Raw genomic sequence first — 15,318 nt, forward strand, 5'->3', positions numbered from 1 at the left:
TGTTGAAGTAATTATTTTGTAGTATTTACATTTTGGTTATTTGCTTTATTTAAATCCCTGTATTTCTTTGGAGGGAAGGAATCTTTTGTAATGCTATTTATTCTGAGGTCTCTGTCACTGAGCCAAGTCACGACTGAAACCCTTTCATTGTAAGAGTGGTACAGTAGTGTAGTGCAGCAGTTAGGATGATGTGTGTCATATTATACTTGAACTGTTTTATATGCCAGAGATCCTCAGACTTTCGTGTACTAAGAATCATTCAGAGGCCCTCATTTAAAATATCCCACCTCCAGAACTCTAGTTTAGCAGGTTATGTTTGTTTAATGAGAAGTCAGGTGCTTTATGATTCAGGTAGTATGTGGACAACACTTTGAGAGACACTCCTGAATGCAACTGTAAAAAGCCAGTAGAACATGAGAGAATGAGTAATAAATAAACACAAACTCATTTAAATCAATATTCAGAGAGTTATATAATAACTCACATTATTTTAAAAAAATGGCTGGACTTCAAATATTTTATTATTTTGTCTTTAATTTAATAAGTACATAGTACTTATTCTCAGAGTGTGTTTGTGAAACTTCAGTACCTACAGATGCTCCATGAAAAAAGAGCTTGATCAAATAAGCTTGTGAAATGTTATATACTGTCTTCCATACTTAGAGCTATACTGCATGTTAACTTTTTTTTTTTTTGGCGGCACCTCGCGGCATGTGGGGTCTTAGTTCCCTGACCAGGGATTGAACTCAAGCCCCTTGCATTGGAAGCCTGGAGTCTTAACCACTGGACTGCCAGGGAAATCCCTGAATATTAACATATTAAAGACTATTACAAGTCCTGAAGCAAAAAACCTTGGACCTCATTGTTTCTCAAATTTATTTGTCCATGAGCCTTCCTTTGTTTCTCCTAATAATTTCTATTAATTTACAGAACAAACTTGGGAAAGTCTTGCCTTTTTTTTTTCTTGGTATTGTGGAATTAAAAAGAAGTAGGGTCTTTTTTATAATTAAAGAACTTAAAATCTTGCTATTTTTTATAATTAAAGAACTTAAAATCTTGCTTGAATGTCAAGACTTGGATGTGACACTTTAAAGATGGTAAATAAGGAGCTTCCCTGGTGGCGCAGTGGTTGAGAGTCCGCCTGCCGATGCAGGGGACGCGGGTTCATGCCCTGGTCCGGGAAGATCCCACATGCCGCGGAGCGGCTGGGCCCGTGAGCCATGGCCGCTGAGCCTGCGCGTCCAGAGCCTGTGCTCCACAACGGGAGAGGCCACAACAGTGAGAGGCCTGCGTACCGCAAAAAAAAAAAAAAAAGTAAATATTTAATGCTAAATTGAATATAATGAAGTGCCAAAATGTAGAGTTGCAGCTAGCAGAGGGAAAAAGGTCACTTTAGGTTAAATTCTTCAGGTAAGATTTTGAGGAACAGATGGGTCTTGAAGGATGAGTGGTGAGGTTTGATTAGGAGTAATGCTGGCCTGGACTATCTAAATTGGTAAAGTAGTTTACAGGTATCAGTTTCTTTATTCACAAATATGTCTTAGCTTAGAACATATGACAGTGCTTCCTCAGTGACTTATTTGTTGAATATGTTATATAGTAATGCTTTTCGCACTAACGTATATAAGAATTATCTGGGGAATCTTGTCAAAAATGGTTTCTGATTGGATGGGTCATGGGTGGAGCACATTTGAAGTGACAAATGTAGAGGCTGATCAAGTCTTGGATCAGTAGTTGAGTAAGATGACCTTTGAGGCACACTTTAAACTTGGTATTTTATAAATATGCTAGGGCGGAGTGTCTGAGGTAGTAGACAGAGAACAATATTAGGAATGGAAGGACCTAAATTCTAGGGGTTTTTTTTTTCTCAAGTTCTGTCAGTCATTTGTTAGCTATATGACCTTGGGCTAGAGTTAGTTAACTTATGTCTGAGCTTCTCTATTTACTCTGTTAAGGGTGGGGTTGGAGAAGGCAAGGGCCTGAGGAAGTGAAATAATACAATTTTAAAAAGCCCATTTCTGTGACCTCCCTGGTGGTCCAGTGGTTAAGAATCTGCCTTCCAATGCAGGGGACGCAGGTTCGATCCCTGGTCGGGGAGCTAAGATCCCACATGCCATGGGGCAACTAAGCCCGTGTGCTGCAACTACCGAGCCCACGTGCTCTGGAGCCCGCACACCACAACTAGAGAGAAGCCCGCATGCCTCAAACGAAGAGCCCGTGCACCACAACTGAGACCCAACACAGCTAAAAAATAAATAAATAAAGTAAAAAAAAAAAGAAACATCCATTTCTTAAGTACATTAAGCATGTTTACTGTTAAATACTATTACATGATTGAATTGCATCTTAAATGGTTTTTCCCACCTCTACGTGGGATGGTTTGGAAGTAGCTAACCAGTTTTTCTGGGGAACTTAAACTAATAAGCAGAGGTGTATGTTACACAACTAACATGTTTATTATCCTTACTTATAGACAGTTTGATGTTTGAATTTCTAATTGTTTTTTCCTTTGTGCCGTTTAGTACGAAACGTGGTCTTGTGGCTTTAAAACTAGTTCATGGTAAATTGTATTACAGCACAAAATAAAAAATTGGTCTTTTTGTGAAAAACATTTTAGTAAGTGGATATTAATTCTATAGGTTATACTTGGATACCTTTAAACGTATATTGCAAGTATTTCTCATGTTTGCGAGTGGCTACATTTTGACTTTGTGTAATGTAGTTGTGTTGCTTTGGGAACATATGATACAGTAATGACATTTATGAAATGGATAGCTTTTATATTTTTTCTTTTTTTAAAATAAATTTATTTATTTTTGGCTGCATTGGGTCTTCGTTGCTGCACGTGGGCTTTCTCTAGTTGCGGCGAGAGGGGGCTGTTCTTTGTTGTGGTGCGCAGGCTTCTTGTTGCGATGGCTTCTCTTGTTGTGCAGCCCGGGCTCTAGGCACGTGGGCTCAGTTGTGGCTCGTGGGCTCTAGAGCGCAGGCTCAGTAGTTGTGGCATACGGGCTTAGTTGCTCCGCAGCATGTGGGATCTTCCCGGACCAGGGCTCGAACCTGTGTCCCTTGCATTGGCAGGCGGATTCTTAACCACTGCGCCACCAGGGAAGTCCCTATATATTTTTCTTAAAAGAAATTTGTAGCATAAAGGGAAATAACTCAAAAATGTTTAAATGGTAGTATATTGAAAATGATCATACATGCTTTTGAAATACTGATCGATAATCTTAAGTGCTAAAGTATTAGCATATGAATTAAATCTTCTCTAAAGAAAAGGGAACCCTTTCCTCCACTCTCTTCCCCACCTATCCAGCATCCAAGGAATTGGGTGGCGAAGAGGAAAGCTTCTCCTCAGAGACAGTGACTCCCCTAGTTTGAAGACATGAAGCTAGGGAGGGATTAGCGGAAGCGTGTTGGATGGAGGTCTCGGGTTGAGAGATTGGTTACATTAAACAAATTAATTAATTGAAAGAGCAAATGAATAAATGTATTTGAAGATAATGGAAGCCGTGTTTCTCATTGGAAAGGACTTACAAACAAACATAAAAAGGGCAAGTCTAGAAAGAAACTTAAGGTATGGAATTAGTTGAATGCATTGGTGTACACACATTTTTTCAATTATTATTTATGCACAGATAAAGAAATAGGTATAGATGTCTATATTTCTATGTATCAATATAAATTAATATATTTCCTAGCTTTCTCTGCTGAGAGGACTCAATAGCAGTGAAACTCCAGTAACATTGAGCACACCTAGTGCCCAGATCTTGATCTCTGAATACTATCCTTGACTGAAAGGAACCTGAGCTTAATTTCTAGGGTCAGGAAGGGAGAGTACTAGATGAGCCTACAGATTTCTTTTGTGCCAGAAAGTAAGGAAGTACTCAAAATGATGGGGACGTGTCAAAAGAATATTGGAACCACTTTGAGAGGGCTCCTGATGGCCAAATCTTGTATAATTTGAGCAAAGAAATAGAGTAATGGATTAAAACCCACAGAATAAAATAAGAATCCATGAATCCATACTGATACAAATAAATGAGTGACTGAATTGAGTAAGGAGGGTTGGGGAGGGAAAATTCTTTTTATTTATTTTTTGGTTGCGTCGGGTCTTAGTTGTGGCACTCAGGATCTTTTGTTGCGGTGTGCAGGCTTCTCTCTAGTTGTGGCACACGGGCTCATTAGTTGTGGTGCGTGGGCTTCAGAGTACGAGGACTTAGTTGCCCCGTGGCCTGTGGGATCCTAGTTCCCTGACCAGGGATTGAACCGGTGTCCCCTGCATTGCAAGACAGATTCTTAACCACTGGACCACCAGGGAAATCCCAAGAAAATTCTTTAAAGTAGGATGCCAACTAAAACATATAGGAGTGATACGATTAGATAATTACCACCATGGTGGTATTGGATAAAGGCAAGAGTAGTCAATGAATGCTGTGGCTAGTGGGTGGAGGTTTGTTGAGGAACAGGATATTGGTGAATTATCAGAATGATTTCACATAAACTAATCAAATACAAAGGGAAAAATAGTGACTTTACGGTGGAGAAACCTGGCAGACACCAACTTGACTAGGTGATCAAGGTTATACCTAATGATGGGTAGGTATAGTATGCATAATATCATGTCTGTATATTCTTTCTATGAATGTTATGGCCTGACTTGGGTTATGAGGAACATCAGGTAGATGCCCACATCACAAAGGGGATGAGGAGCCAAGCAGGAACCACCTTTGACTGACCCAGACTGATAGTCATCCTGGAAAATAAAAAGCCTATATTCTTTACAGTCAAGGGCATGAAAATGGGGAAAGACTAAAGGATTGTTCCAGATAGAAGGAGACCGAGGAGATCTGATAAGTACATACAGTATATGTTCCTGGTTAGGATCCTGAACCAGAAAGGAAAGAGAGACCTTTTTGGGACATTAGATAAAATTTGAATGTGTCTGTGGACTGGCTCTGTGTTACATCAATGATGATTTCCTAGTTGGGAGGGTTGAATGATGCTAATATAGCAGAGTGTTCTAATTTTGGGAGTTACACACTGGAGTATTTAGGAGAGGAATGATGAATCATGTCATAAAAAGTTGTATCTATACATATTCTGTAGGCTTGAAACTATTTTAAAATAAAAACAAACTAAACATACTTTTCTGAGGATAAATTTATCTTTCTAACTTTTTTGTTTCTGTATTTATAGATTATTACATTTTGCTACACTTGTAGAGAGATTCCTTCAGTAAATGTTTATTGGTTGAATAAGCACTGTACTTTATCCAAGAATTTAAGAATTCTGTGAATTTTAATAGGATAATAAATACATTTTAAACTTTGTCTTTCAGAAAGCTGAAGTCGATGGTAGTTTAAGTGATAGCCATGTGTCTCCTCCAGCCAAACGCACTTTGAAACAACCTGATTCTGTTTGCAAAGACAAATCAAAATCACGAAGTACTGGTCAGCGAGAGGAATGGAACATATCAACTGGACAGGCCAGGTGAGAATGGAGAACTCCTCCATTGTTTTTTCATGAATTATTTGACATGATTCAGGGCTGATAATTGCTAATTTTCTTAAATTGTAAAGCTACCTGGCTAGAAATACTTATAAATTGTATTAAGCTTATTTTATAATTTCTGTATGTAATTTTATTTTCTCTAAATATGCCAAAAATATATGTAGTATGTAATAGAAACTAATATTACTAAAACAATAAGAATTTTGATAGGTCTTGAATGTGCAGACGTGTTTATAGTCCTGAAAATTTAAGTAAAAACATATGGTTAAAATTATATTTTTTACTTGAAAATAAGATAAAATCTCCCCTTCCTAAAATTAAGTATTCCACTTGAATTGGTATACTAAAATGTAATAAAATCTAAATTAATTTTTAAAGAAATCTTTTCATCTATCTGGTTGTTTTCAACTTAAATTTGCTTTGTGTCTGTTTTGATATGTATTAGAAAACAATTTTACTCACTTAACCAAAGTAAGTGGTACTAATTTAATGTAGATAGGATAGGTGTACGCACACTCAGAAAAGATTTAAATTTTGAGCTTAGAGTCTTTAGCTTCTCTTTTTTCCAGTGTTTGATGTAGAAGTGCTGATGATGTGCCAACTGCAAACCAGAAGTAAAAGGGAATTCCCTTTTGACAATATTTTGATTTTATGTGTGTAGGTAAATTCGGGATACTCTTAGGCTTTAATGAAAATAATCTTTGCAGTTATATAGATTTTGACAGGCATTGTACATTTACTAGTCTCTAAAGAGTCTTTACCTATTTTAATATGTATTTAAAAATTTAAATTTTGCATTGTCTGGGAGTTAAGTAGATTATGTGAATCATAGTCTATTGATTTTTTTTTTTTTAACTTTACCATACTCCTTCATCTGTGAGATGAAACAGATCCAGATAACTATAATGATGTTACTTAAAATAAGTACAGCCCTTTAATTACACTTCTATCTACACTTGATCTATCTGTTGTAATCTGTATCCTGTATTTATTAAATGAGTGAATCAAGCTTCTTTTTCTAGTAAATGCTCTAAAAAAGTGTTCTTGTAGTGTTAAAAGTTTGACCTTTAATTGTAAGATAATTTTAACAGTTTAATTCAGGTGTAAGTCTCTGATACCGTAGATTTCCCACATCTTATCCACTCAAATCTTTTATGTAAATTAATCTTGATCATGTCTTTCATGTAAAAAGGCTTAAAATTCTTTTGAGGGGAGAGAGTTTTGCTTCCATTTAGATACCTTAGAGTTTGATATTCCTTTAAAAAATACTAAGTACATTTTGAATAAAAAGCTTAAGAAATAATGAATACTAATAAAATTTACTGGTTTTTTTTTTTTTTGGCAGGAGAATAATGTTTAGCAGGTCACACAATTTTAAAAGTTTTTTGAGTTAGACTTTCATCAAGGGATGTGATTAAGTGCTACACTGTTAGAATTAGACTCTTAGTGTTTCAGATGACCTGAAAAGAAATCTGATAGGTTTGACCTATCAGATTCAACATAATTGAATTTTAGGGAAACTTGTAGTTAAAGATATTTTAGATTTTGAGATAGTATAAATACAAAAATCAGGATTTGTTTGAAGGCTTGTATTAATTTTTATGTCATGAACCTGAGAATCCTAATTCCTTTGTTTTGGTACTCTAAAGTCTTAAGAGCATCTAAGGTAAAATGACTTTCACAAAAGTTCTTTCACAAAAATACTTTGTTAAAATACAGTTCATTGGAGGAAAATTGAATATAGATAAAAATTAGTATTACCTATGAAAAATAATGAATCCTAAAGAACTTTGTTAACAACCACTATATTCTTTTTTTTAAAACAAGTTATTTATTTAGTTAGTTTATTTATTTATTTACGACGTTGGGTCTTCGTTGCTGCGTGCGGGGCTTTCTCTAGTTGCAGCGAGCGGGGCCTACTCTTCATTGCGGTGCACGGGCTTCTCATTGCGGTGGCTTCTCTTGTTGTGGAGCACAGGCTCTAGGCACATGGGCTTCACTAGTTGTGGCACACGGGCTAAGTAGTTGTGGCTTGCAGACTCTAGAGTGCAGGCTCAGTAGTTGTGGCGCACGGTCTTAGTTGCTCCGTGGCATGTGGGATCTTCCTGGACCTGGCCTCAAACCCGTGTCCCCTGCATTGGATTCTTAATCACTGCACCACCACGGGAGCCCAACAACCACTAAATTCTTTAAAGAAACTACTGTTGATTGGTGAAATAACTTATTTATTTATGTTTTTTTTTAAAAAATTATTTATTTTTGGCTGCGTTTGGTCTTCGTTGCTGCGTGTGGGCTTTGTCTAGTTGCGGCAACCGGGGGCTACTCTTCGTTGCAGTGTGTGGGCTTCTCATTGTAGTGGATTCTCTTGTTGTGGAGCATGGGCTCTAGGCGCGTGGGCTCAGTAGTTGTGGCATGCAAGCTCAGTAGTTGTGGCTTGTGGGCTCTGGAGTGCGGTCTCAGTAGTTGTGGTGCACGGGCTTAGTTGCTTCACGGCATGTGGGTTCTTCCTGGACCAGGGCTCGAACCCGTGTCCCTTGCATCGGCAGGCGGATTCTTAACCACTGTGCTGCCAGGGAAGTCCCAAAAATTTTGTTTTGTGGTCAGATGATGAGGGAGTAGTGAGGTGAGGCAGAAATGTAATCACCACTGCTGAGGCTCATTAGAATGAAGGCTGGTAGTGGTTAAAGTCTTTTCAAATGATTGATTTTGCTGAATTGAGGTTTAAAATTCTCATAAATCATTGAATGCCTTGGGTTTATGTGGGAAAGGGAGAATAAGTAATGATTTTTGAGTCTGATACTGCATTTGCAGTGTGCTTCACATAATTAAAGGTGTAGAAACTTTTTTTTTTTTTTTTTTTTTTTTTTTGCGGTACGTGGGCCTTTTACTGTTGTGGCCTCTCCCGTTGCAGAGCACAGGCTCCGGACGCGCAGGCTTAGTGGCCATGGCTCACGGGCCTAGCTGCTCCGTGGCATGTGGGATCTTCCCGGACTGGGGCACGAACCCGTGTCCCCTGTATCGGCAGGCGGACTCTCAACCACTGCACCCCCAGGGAAGCCCTAGAAACTTTTAATGTAATAATTATCTAATGCAGAGTGATACTGTCTCCATTTAAAAAATTTAGGATACAGAGATATAGTGAAATATCCCGTACCCACACCCCTCCCCCCCCTTGTTTTAACATCTTATTGGAGTATAATTGCTTTACAGTGGTGTGTTACTTTCTGCTTTATAACAAAGTGAATCAGCTATACATATACATATATCCCCATGTCTCCTCCCTCTTGCATCTCCCTCCCTCCCACCCTCTCTATCCCACCCCTCTAGGTGGTCACAGAGCACCAAGCTGATCTCTCTGTGCGCTATGCGGCTGCTTCCCACTAGCTATCGATTTTACATTTGGTAGTGTATATATGTCCATGCCACTCTCTGTTTGTCCCAGCTTCCCCTTCCCCTTCCCCCTGTCCTCAAGTCTCTTCTCTTAGTAGGTCTGCGCTTTTATTTCCATCCTGTCCCTAGGTTCTTCATGACCTTTTTTTTTTTTTTAGATTCCATATATATGTGTTAGCATATGGTATTTTTTTTTCTCTTTCTGACTTAACTTCACTCTGTATGACAGTCTCGAGGTCCATCCACCTCACTACAAATAACTCAGTTTCATTTCTTTTTATAGCTGAGTAATATTCCATTGTATGTATGTGCCACATCTTCTTTGTCCATTCATCTGTTGTTGGACACTTAGGTTGCTTCCATGTCCTGGCTACTGTAAATAGAGCTGCAATGAACATTGTGGTACATGGCTCTTTATGAATTATGGTTTTCTCAGGGTATGCCCAGTAGTGGGATTGCTGGGTCATATGGTAGTTCTATTTGTAGTTTTTTAAGGAACCTCCATACTGTTCTCCATAGTGGCTGTACCAATTCACATTCCCACCAGCAGTGCAAGAGTGTTCCCTTTTCTCCACACCCTCTCCAGCATTTATTGTTTCTAGATTTTTTGATGATGGCCATTCTGACTGGTGTGAGGTGATACCTCATTGTAGTTTTGATTTGCATTTCTCTAATGATTAATGATGTTGAGCATTCTTTCACGTGTTTGTTGGCAAACTGTATACCTTCTTTGGAGAAATGTCTGTTTAGGTCTTCTGCCCATTTTTGGATTGGGTTGTTTTTTTTTTTGATATTGAGTTGCATGAGCTGCTTGTATATTTTGGAGATTAATCCTTTGTCTGTTGATTTGTTTGCAAATATTTTCTCCCATTCTGAGGGTTGTCTTTTCGTCTTGTTTCCTTTGCTGTGCAAAAGTTTTGAAGTTTCATTAGGTCTCATTTGTTTATTAATTTGTTTTTATTTCCATTTCTCTAGGAGGTGGGTCAAAAAGGATCTTGCTGTGATTTATGTCACAGAGTGTTCTGCCTGTATTTTCTTCTAAGAGTTTTATAGTGTCTGGCCTTACATTTAGGCCTTTAATCCATTTTGAGTTTATTTTTGTCGCAGCCTCTTTTAAAAATAAAAGAGACTTCATAATCATAAAGGATTTATTAGAGCATTAATTTAAGCAGTGAACCCACCTGGTTACATTTTAAGTGATTAATTTTTGGCAACCTTGATTTAAGAGACATTTTAGATACCTTTATTATTGTATAGGCAGACCAACCCTTAAAATCCCAATATTCTCTATTTTCATACCCAAGTATTTCATATTCTATCTCCTTCTTTTTCTCCTTTTTATAAAGAGAAATGATAATTGTAAAATGATGACAATAAACTATAATTGGTAATTGGATTGATTGAAGAACAAGTTTTTTTCTCCCCCCACCTTAAAATAGATCTTTCATTAGCAATGAAATAAAAGCCAATTAAGCACTGTCTTCTTTTTTTTATTTTTTTTGCGGTACGCGAGCCTCTCACTGTTGTGGCCTCTCCCGTTGCGGAGCACAGGCTCCGGACGCGCAGGCTCAGTGGCCATGGCTCACGGGCCCAGCCGCTCTGCGGCATGTGGGATCTTCGCGGACCGGGCACGAACTCTTTTGAATAATTTAAGTGTGTAAAATTCCAACCATTTAGTCTTACATACAGCTAAAATTCATATGGAGCCAAGACTTGTGAATTAAGTGATTAAACTGAGTTAATGTTATATTGGGTCCAAAGCCAAACTATATTTATTATTTTTCTATGTGGTTTTAAGTGGATTTTAAGAGTGATTCTAGGGAATTCCACATGTATAATCTTCTAAGGAATGACCTGTTAACACATCAATTCTATTACTTTAGAGTCAAACTCATATACCAGGAGGATTGTGTATTTGTATATAAAGGTGCTAAAAATGAAATACTTTCTAAGAGGTAGTATATTAGAACAAGATGGTTATGTTGTTTTTATGGGGAAAGGAGGGATGGAGTTTATTTATTTTTTGTGGTACATGGGCCTCTCACTGCTGTGGCCTCTCCCGTTGCGGAGCACAGGCTCCGGACGCGCAGGCTCAGCGGCCACGGCTCACGGGCCCAGCCGCTCCGTGGCATGTGGGATCTTCCCGGACCGGGGCATGAACCCGTATCCCCTGCATCGGCAGGCGGAGTCTCAACCATTGCGCCACCAGGGAAGCCCGAGATGGAGTTTTTTATTTTGTGTTTTTGATAGTCTGAAGGCACAGAATAGTTTTTGTTCATACCTTTAGTCATCCTATCTGTGACCTTTATTAGACAGGGACATTTATAATTAATATTTATAACATTTATAATTTTACATGAAGAATGCTGGAATAACCAAAAATGTTAGAATATTTTAGTCAAAAAATGTTGTGCAAACCACATAGATAAGCGGATGACAGTCATATGTACTGTTTTTTGAATGTCCTCTCTCCCCCCTTTTTTACTCTTTGAAAACGATAATTGTTGGATATTTCAAAAAATACTCTAGTAAGTTTAAATTGATAGCTCTTTTACTATGTAACAATTTAGCTTTTGGTTTTGAATTTCTAATTATAGTAAGGCGTACTGTGACTTTTTTCATAAGTCTTCATGTTTTAATGACCCTTTAAGTATCTTTCTAGTGACTTAACATTTCTGTTCCTCCACCAAAAGGGAGAGTTGTGCAATAGATTTTGAGAAATTAGCTAAATTTTCATTTATTAGTTTAGAATGTGTAATATAATACTTTGAGGAAATTATTAAGTGGTGTTGGTGTGCAAATACTTTTTTCGTCTTACAGTTTATCATTTGAATAACTTTGTCATTGTTTGAATTTTATGTTGTCAACAAAAACCAATAGTAAATGTCTGTGACCATTGTTACTTATGGCGTCAGCTGACTTTATGATACATATTAATTGGATTTTAATTTATAGAGTTGAAGACAGTAAGTTCAGTTTGTAATCTGTTATTAAAACTTTTCTTGAAGTAATGAAACGACTCTTAGCTAGTATATTTTATTAATTGGTATATTATCAGTCTTAGGGTAAAAAAATGTCTTTACTCTTAAAAAAGTAATATTACATTCCTGACATTTTAAAGATTAAAATGATTCCACCAGTATTTGCATTTCTTGCTTCTTTAAATGAATGTTGATGTGTTTGCGTATTAAATATAATTGTGTTCTAGGTTAACTTCTCAGCCTGGTGCTACATTACCAAACGGACATAGTAGCTTATGTGAGTATTCTGTTATGAAACTGGTTAGTATTGAAATTCTTATAATGTTGTTAAGAGTATTAAAGTGGGGTAAAATAGCGTAATTTACTAGTATGCTAAGTATACTGTTGGAAGTGACTGGATTTCAGTCATGGTAAATATGTAATTGCTAAACACTGAGAAATCAGTACAACTGAAATAATTTAAATTATTATAGCAGATTGTAAACAGTTATAGAAATTTTAGATTTTGGATATTAAAGCCATTTAAGAGGTTATAGTAAACTTTTTATAGTCTTTTAAAAGTAATTTTTGGTTTTTTTTCTTTCTTTTTATACTCTATACTTTGAAATGGCAATTTCTCTCTTCTTGTAGCCCTTCGAAGCCATCCCCTTCGAGGCGAAAAGAAGGGAGATGGGGACCTTTCTTGTATAAATGGTGACATGGAAGTCAGAAAAAGTTGTCGTTCCAGGAAAAACAGATTTGAAAGCGTGAACCAGAGTTTGTTATTTGATCAACTAGTAAATAGGTATGAATGCTTTTGCAGTCAGCAGTTTCATGTAACTGTTGATTTTTTTAAGCCAGTTATGTTTTAAAAAGTAACTTAAGCACTGACTTAGCAATCAATACAATTATTTAAAAACTTAATTTGAATTAACCATGGCTAGCAATGATTGTCAGTTTCTGGTTACTTTATTATATTTAATACAATTTATGTGATAGCTCATTTTTTCTCATACTTTTTAAAGCACTTGTGCATAGATAATATAAAAAGTAATTTTATTTTGACTTCACTACTATAGTCCTTTAATATTTGCTCATTTAACATTTGTGTTTTTGACAATTTTCAAGCAGCATTAAGTTTCATTATTGATACATAGTAGGCATAGTTTTACTTAGTCAAGATTCTGAATTGAAAGTCTTTTGAGACTGCACATGTTGGATGTAGCCTAGCTGACTGTTCAGTGTCTACATGCAATGAAACTTTATTCTTCTCAGCTAATAAATCATCCTCCTTAATCACTGCAGTAGCCTGGAGAAGTGAGGTCAGTGTAATTGCTATTTGAAATGAGAAGAAATTATATTCTATTCTATAGTGGTAGTGTCAGAATTAGTTATTATTCGTTAAGTACTTAGATCAGTATCTGGGCTATGTGTGTGTTTAAAACATAAAATGTGCCAATGTTACCATATATTTTGTGGATGTCAATGTCCTCTAATTTCTAAAAGTATCTATTCAGTTAACCTTATATTAGCTTTAAACTTTTTACAAATCCTTTTTTCTATACAATTTTTAACACCATCTTCAAGTAAAAAGATTTGAATTTTTTTTTTTCAGTGCCTTAAGTCTGGTAGTCAGTTATTTGTAGTAGCATTATGAATTTAAATATTTGCAGACTTACAAACAAAGGTCTTATATTTGTAAGTTATATTAAGGTAGAAGATGTTCTGATTCCATCTTTTTTTTTTTTTGGCTGTGCTGCATGGCTTGTGGGATCTTAGTTCCCCATCCAGGGATTGAACCTGGGCCCCAGCAGTGAAAGTGCTGAGTCATACCCACTGGACCACCAGAGAATTCCCTGTTTCCATCTGTTTTGGGGGCATTATCTTCTGGTGGATGCCAGTTCAGAAACAGATATTAATTGGGATGTTAGGTACAGTTACATATCAGGATTTAATTATGCGTTGACGAAGAGCTCTTTTACATGTATGACACAGTGTTTGATTCCATGGTTGTCTAAACCCTAGTTTTATTATATAATTGTAGTACTGCTGAAGCTGTACTACAGGAAATGGACAATATAAACATTAGAAGGAATCGTCGATCAGGAGAAGTAGAACGGCTTCGAATGTGGACAGATACAGAATTTGTGAGTATATTAACTTTAACAACCTTTGCACGTATTTTTTATTTGGACTGAGGAATTGAGAGAGAGAGAGAGCAGCATTTGGATTTTCTTGAATTAACAGAATTGTTCCTTCTTCGTTTCCAGTTTAATCTGGGATTTTATTCTTTTCTTTCTTCTTTTATCCTTAACCCCCTTGCCACAACCTTCCCCAAAAGACCCTCTACACTTCTGCAGAGGGTCATCTTAAAGTCCACCTCTGATTCTGTCACTTTTCTCATCGGAACCTTTAACAGTCTTTTTTCTTTTTTTTGGGCACAGTGCGGCACGTGGGATCTTAGTTCCCCACCAGGGATTGAACCCGTGCCCTCTGCATTGGGAGGGCAGAGTCCTAACCACTGGACCAACAAGGAAGTCCCTTTAATGGTTTTATAATGTGTACTGAATTAATTAAAATCACCTTGACCTTCATAATCTGGTTTCAACTTTATCTTCTCACATACCATTGCCCAAATATAAATGAATCATTCTTATTCGCCTATCTTTTATTCCTGTTAATACTTCTGGTTAAGGCCTGATGCAGTTCTACCTTTGTTTCAAGGCTCTTTTCAGATGCTTCCTCCCCTCCTCCCCCAAACACGGGCAGGGGCGGATTAATCTTTTTGAATTCTAGACTCTTCTGTACCTTTTGCTTGTGGGATCTCAGTTCCCTGACCAGGGATTGAACCCTGGGCACAGCAGTGAAAGCCCAGAATCCTAACCACTAGGCCACCAGGGAACGCCCATGTACCTTTATTTATGGCATTAAACTTGTTCTAGTTTATTTTATTTTATTATTACTTTTTATAAATTTTATTTATTTATTTATTTTCAGCTGCGTTGAGTCTTTGTTGTGGCGCGCAGGCTTCTCATTGTGGTGGCTTCTCTTGTTGTGGAGCATGGGCTCTAGGCACGTGGGCTCAGCAGTCGTGGCTCGTGGGGTCTAGAGCGCAGGCTCAATAGTTGTGGTGCACAGGCTTGGCTGCTCTGTGGCACGTGGGATCTTCCTGGACCAGGGCTCGAACCCGTGTCTCCTGCATTGGCAGGCGGATCCTTAACCGCTGCGCCACCAGGGAAGCCCTCTACTTTCTTTTATAGTTACCTGTGACTTGACTTGTTTTATCCTACTAGGCTGTAATTTGCTTAAGGGAGAAAGTATCTCCATGGCATTGTAGTTTTACATTTTCAAATATTTTATAAGTTTTATTTGTTTTTCCTCTTGTTTCTTACATGTATTGAATTCAGTAAGGTCCATTTTCATGAATCTTTGCCTTGCAAATAGGTCCTCAGTAAAT

General features: G+C 37.3%; 1 protein-coding gene across 2 annotated transcripts in view; it reads left to right on the forward strand.

The window, feature by feature from the left end:
* The window catches only part of ATAD2B (ATPase family AAA domain containing 2B), a 150,671-nt gene that overhangs the window by 16,459 nt on the left and 118,894 nt on the right, over positions 1 to 15,318 (forward strand). For both annotated transcript variants that reach the window (XM_067703596.1, XM_067703597.1), the window contains exons 2-5: positions 5,339 to 5,490; positions 12,110 to 12,159; positions 12,513 to 12,666; positions 13,906 to 14,008. In XM_067703596.1, the coding sequence (XP_067559697.1) occupies positions 5,339 to 5,490; positions 12,110 to 12,159; positions 12,513 to 12,666; positions 13,906 to 14,008 (459 nt within the window). The remainder of the gene's footprint in view (positions 1 to 5,338; positions 5,491 to 12,109; positions 12,160 to 12,512; positions 12,667 to 13,905; positions 14,009 to 15,318) is intronic.

This window comes from Pseudorca crassidens, chromosome 14 (genome assembly GCF_039906515.1).
Source record: "Pseudorca crassidens isolate mPseCra1 chromosome 14, mPseCra1.hap1, whole genome shotgun sequence".
NCBI lineage: Eukaryota > Metazoa > Chordata > Mammalia > Artiodactyla > Delphinidae > Pseudorca > Pseudorca crassidens.